The following is a 5,189-nucleotide window of genomic DNA, read 5'->3' as shown; positions in this document are numbered from 1 at the left end:
ATCTTGAACGAATGGGCATGACAAATGCAGAATGTTGAAATGAAGTAAACTTTAATAGTAAGTACAATATTTGCATTTAAGAGACTTTATAGAAGTATTAACAACTTTTATAGGTGTCCTCGTGATGAATTGAAGCCTCTTGTTAAGTGTATGCACGCTCCGCCTTGCAAGAAACCGATTGGCAGATCGCGCCGTAGGTGGGACGTATGCCACAGATCAAAACCCCTTTGAACCTCAGATTCAATTGGTTATCGCTGTTTATTCTCTCGAGTGAAGGCATTTGCCGCTTGCTCTCCCGAACGCAGGCTCTTCGCCACTTGCTTTCTCGAGCAAGGCCTTGTCGCCGTGTGGAGAGCACTCTATCTTGTGCTCACAAGCTGAACCATCAGGCGATCGCCAGACTCCAGAACTCAAACACTTCAGCTGAAGCTTCGTAACTCTGCAGAACGCAAAGCCTTGCTAAAGCAAACTCTCTCTCAGAAGAACTCGAGGTTTCTTCCGTAACCCGGCAACCAACCACTCCAAGAGGGCTTCCCCAAAAGGACGTCATCCAAACGTCATTCCGAGAGGCTCTTCCGTAACCCGGCAACCAACCAATCCAACGAGGGCTTCCCCAAAAGGACGTCATCCAAACGTCATTCCGGCGCCAGATCAACAGCCAATCAGCAACGGAATCCCCTCCAGTAGCCACGAGGAACAACTCAGCTATTCAGATTTCAGCAAAATGCAGGTACAAACAAAGCTCCTATCTGCTGAAATCGGTATCCCTTGCTACCTAGCTCGTAGCTTACTTATCAGAGAACGTATTACCCGTGGCCAGGGAAATACAAAGATTGAAGTTGTTAAAATATACTAAGACCACCGGCTCGCTGGACGACCGTTGATTTAAAGTGTAAACTATAAGATTTGAATTCAGTTTTAATCAGGTGGACCCCTCCCCCAGTTCCGCCTCCACTCCACCACCCTCCTGGACTTGTTGGGTTTTGTTTGTGTTTGTTTGGGCGTCTGGAGCCGCCCTTAGAGGGGGGATACGTAATGTGGGGTTTGGGTTTTATTTCATGTTCATGTTTTCCATGTCTTTTATTTTGATGTTGTAACCCGCTGTTGGTGAGTCTAGTCTGTTCATGCCTCGTGAAGTCTGTTCAAGCCTGTTCATGTCAAGTCAAGTCTGTTCATGCCTAGTCAAGTCTGTTCACTTTAAATAAACTGCACTTGGGTTCTCACTACGCTCGCCTTCAGTGGACTGATTCGTTACAGTAATGTAGGGATACTCAAGCTTTTTTTGTGAGCCAAACCCCTGTGATCTACAATATTTACTTGAAGTCCCACTGAGATGTCAACAATTTAACAACATAACTGCATGTTCCCAGTTCTCTGATGTCAATGGTAACATTGTCACATTGGGCACATTGACACATTTTAATTCATTTTAATTTGGCATTTTTATGATTTCATTAATTATTAGCTTTTCATCAACACCACACAATTTTTTCATGAACCCCAATATGATACCATTCAAGTCTATTTGATAAATGACTTTCAAAACTAAGTAATCTAAAAGTAATCAGAAAGTAGTCAAATTACATTACCTAATAAGTGTAATCCAGATTATGTTGCTAATTACGATTTTTGTCACGTAATTTGTAATCAGCAACGGACTACAATCTGTAAGTAATCTACCCAGCACTGACCCCCTTAAATAAATGTGTTTTTCTCTATGCACCAAGGGTGTTCAGTACATTAAAGCTGCGAATGCTCTGCAATACCCAAGCCATTTGGGAGAATGAGTTCGCAGACTGGCTAATTATTATTAACATTACTATAATTTCCCTTGTCATTTGAGGTGTTTCATAGAGCTTACATAATAAAACATTGAAACTATGTATGTAACTGTAAACGTAAATTAGGTCAGTGGATTCCCAACAGCCCTGTGCTGCTATTAATTTGTCATTATTGCTCCGCATTCTTATTGGTTTGTTGGCCACGTGTGATTTAATGCATAAGATCTGTGAACTGCTCGTCCCTAGTAGAAGAATGTGCTGTTGCTGGCAGATCTCCATTACTGAAAATCACATTGTATTTGGCATAGGCAAAGTATGTTGAAAGTACACATTATTTGGCAACATGCTTGAGCGAACTAATCAAAGTGAACATTTCTGAAAATGTTTTATGGTTCCATTTATTTTCTCCTTGCTTGATAAATCGTGCATGTTTGAAGTGCGTATGTGTGTAAGCATTCGTATCTTGAGAAGGCCCTGCCAACTAATGGCTATAGACAACAATCCTGAATTTTTAGCGTCATTGTTATGAATAAATTGAGTCAAAGAAATGTTGCCGATCATGTAGAAACCTGTGTTGCATTTAAGATGTTAAGATGTTCTTGATGTTGGTGTTGGATAGCAAACATTTTACATATTGTGATATGGATTTTAAAGCTTAGAAGTGGCTTTGAAATGAAATATGTCATAGTGGAAGTGGTGAAGTATATCGTTTCTGCCCTACTTGCATCACCTAGTGGAATTATTAAAATAAATACTGGTGTGAACTTGCTCATTTTTAACAAGAATTTCTGATCATTTAAGCTGAGATCATTACAAAATGGACATTTCAACTGTCATTTGTTAAATTATTTTGCCTTTTATCTGTTGACATTGGTCATATAGCCTTGTGGTCAGTGCTCCAAAACTGTAACTTTTAAAATTAAGAAACTGCAGTTTGATGGGATGTACTTTTCTCACAGCATAGTAAAAAATAGCTGTTTGCTCATGTACCATCTTGTATTTTCCATTTTGAATGTTGAAAAATCTGTTATTATATATATTCTAGATCACCAGAAGCTGGACAGGGAGGCTAGGATCTGCAGACTGCTGAAGCACTCCAATATTGGTAAGTTCACCACACACACACAAAAAACGTTTACTTAGCTATCTAAATGAGGTGAACTTGTGTTTATATAAAGCTAATTATAAATATAGCTGGCATTAATGAACAAAGCAATCTGGTGACTAGTCGTATTATTTTAGGTCAAACTATTTAGACATTATAAGTCATTTTTCTGGTTTCATTTTACTAGCCTCTGACGGCTCAGGTGCCCTCTGGGTATGACCAAGTTGCAATATGCCAAAGTCTTGCCAAACAGTTACAGGAAACACAGAATTGTTCAATTATGTTAGTAATATCAGAACTTCCAACCATAGTTGGCTATCAGTGCTTTTGGGAAACACACTCCTGTTTGGTATATCAAAAAGCTTTTGATAGCTTTTGGTCAGCATGATCTGAACCATATTCAGTTTTGAGCCAAATCTGTTGACAATCTGAGGAATTCTCTAGAAGGAAAATGACAATGTGCTGCAGTAGCATCAACAACATCAACATCACATTTGACACTAAAATTGCTCAAGTTGATATTTAAACCCTCCTTAATCAATGTGCTAACCTTTTACCATACATTTCAATGGACTGCCATATATTGCAATGCAGAAGTAGTGGGAGAATAACAACTAGATAGATACAGTACTTTTTCTGGAGAAATTGGGAGTAGTGCTTGTTGTGACAGAACTTGCTTCCACAATGTCACAACCTCATTTTCCCCCTTTTTATTGTGAATGTAATATTTGTGTATGGGTCTCAGTAAACTGCTTTACATTAGACAAGACCAGCCACATCCCTGCATCCGAAATCGCATACTTCCCTACTATATAGTTTGTTGAAAAACAATATGTGAGGCGAGTAGTATGTCCGAATTCATAGTATTCGAAAAACAGTAGGCGAAAAGTACCCGGATGACGACTTCTTCCTCCCGGATTCTGAAGTGTGCATTCGATGGACACTTTACTATCCCATGAGGCCACAGGAGAGGATTTACTGTATGAATGGCAGTGAAGAGACGCAACTGACACAGGTAGGTCATGTGACAGTAACAACATGCCGGATGTAGTCCGGCCGAATTTCATTCATACTACCCAAATTCATACTACATAGAACATACTTTTTTAATGGTCGCGAAGTAAATTAAAAATTCAAATGTAGTACCTACTCAGACAGTACATGATTTCGGACGCACCGCATGCCTCTATGATGTTCGGTTGCCGAGATATAGCTGGGTCATGTTATGCGGTTGCTAGTGTGCTCTGAATGGTTGCTAGAGCATAGCTATGCAGTTGCCATGGTAATACTGACTACTTGCTGAACAGGGAAACTGTTGCAATGGGTGTAGCAGCCATGGTGGATGTGGGGAACCTCATGTCTTTCCAACTCTTAAAAAACATACACATTTTTCAGCCCATATCTATTGAAACTCGTTTCCACCACAGGAATAAATAAATAAATAAAGGTAATTGTGACTTTACATCTTACAATTCAGACTTCTTTTCTCAGAATTGCATGATATAAACTTGGAATTTTGAGAAAAGAAGTCAGAATTGTGAGATAGAATCTCAGAATTGTGAACTGCAAGATACAAACTCAATTGCAAGTCAGAATTGCATATATAAAGTCGCAATTGTGAGTTATAAAGTAAGAATTGTGATATAAACTCACAATTCTTAGAAAAAAAGTCAGGCCTTTTTTCCTCAGAACTGGACTTTATAACTCGCAGTTGCTAGTTTATATCTCACAATTCTGAGGAAAAAGTCAGAATTGCGAGATTTAAACTCACAATTGCAAAGAAAAAAAACTGAGCTAAAAAGTCAGTTACCTTTTTTATTTTTATTCAGTGGCGGAAATGTGCTTCCATACATATCTGATAATCAATTACATTTTTGCCAGGAGCCTCTTGAGGTGCCTACCAATCAGGCAAATGCTTAAAGCTTAAAGGGGTCATATGATGCTGCTAAAAAGAACATTATTTTGTGTATTTGGTGTAATGAAATGTGTTTATGCGGTTTAAGGTTCAAAAAACATTATTTTCCACATACTGTACATTATTGTTTCTCCTCTATGCCCCGCCTTTCTGAAACGCGTCGATTTTTACAAAGCTCATCGGTCTGAAAAGCGAGCTGTGCTCTGATTGGCCAGCTATCCAGTGTGTTGTGATTGGCCGAATACCTTAAGCGTGTGAAGGAAATGTTACGCCCCTTAACATATTGTGATGCCCTGTCCGGCCGGAGCGACGAGACAAAAACATTAAAACCCATTATAAACAAGGCATTTGTTGCATCCAGTGGGGACATAATTACGGATTATAATGA

The 5,189-nt window shown here is 39.2% G+C and overlaps 1 protein-coding gene across 1 annotated transcript in view; it reads left to right on the top strand.

Annotated features, from left to right (window-relative positions):
• Nucleotides 1-2,819: 2,819 nt before the first annotated feature.
• The window catches only part of camk2a (calcium/calmodulin-dependent protein kinase II alpha), a gene marked incomplete at its 5' end in the record, with an annotated part of 42,423 nt that continues 40,053 nt past the window's right edge, over nucleotides 2,820-5,189 (top strand). Inside the window, one exon of the mRNA XM_016505602.1 lies at nucleotides 2,820-2,886. Coding sequence (XP_016361088.1) covers nucleotides 2,820-2,886 — 67 coding nt within the window. The remainder of the gene's footprint in view (nucleotides 2,887-5,189) is intronic.

The sequence above is a fragment of the Sinocyclocheilus anshuiensis genome, unplaced genomic scaffold (assembly GCF_001515605.1).
Source record: "Sinocyclocheilus anshuiensis isolate Anshui unplaced genomic scaffold, SAMN03320099.WGS_v1.1 scaffold1063, whole genome shotgun sequence".
Lineage (NCBI taxonomy): Eukaryota > Metazoa > Chordata > Actinopteri > Cypriniformes > Cyprinidae > Sinocyclocheilus > Sinocyclocheilus anshuiensis.
This window is presented reverse-complemented; position numbering and strand designations above follow the sequence as displayed.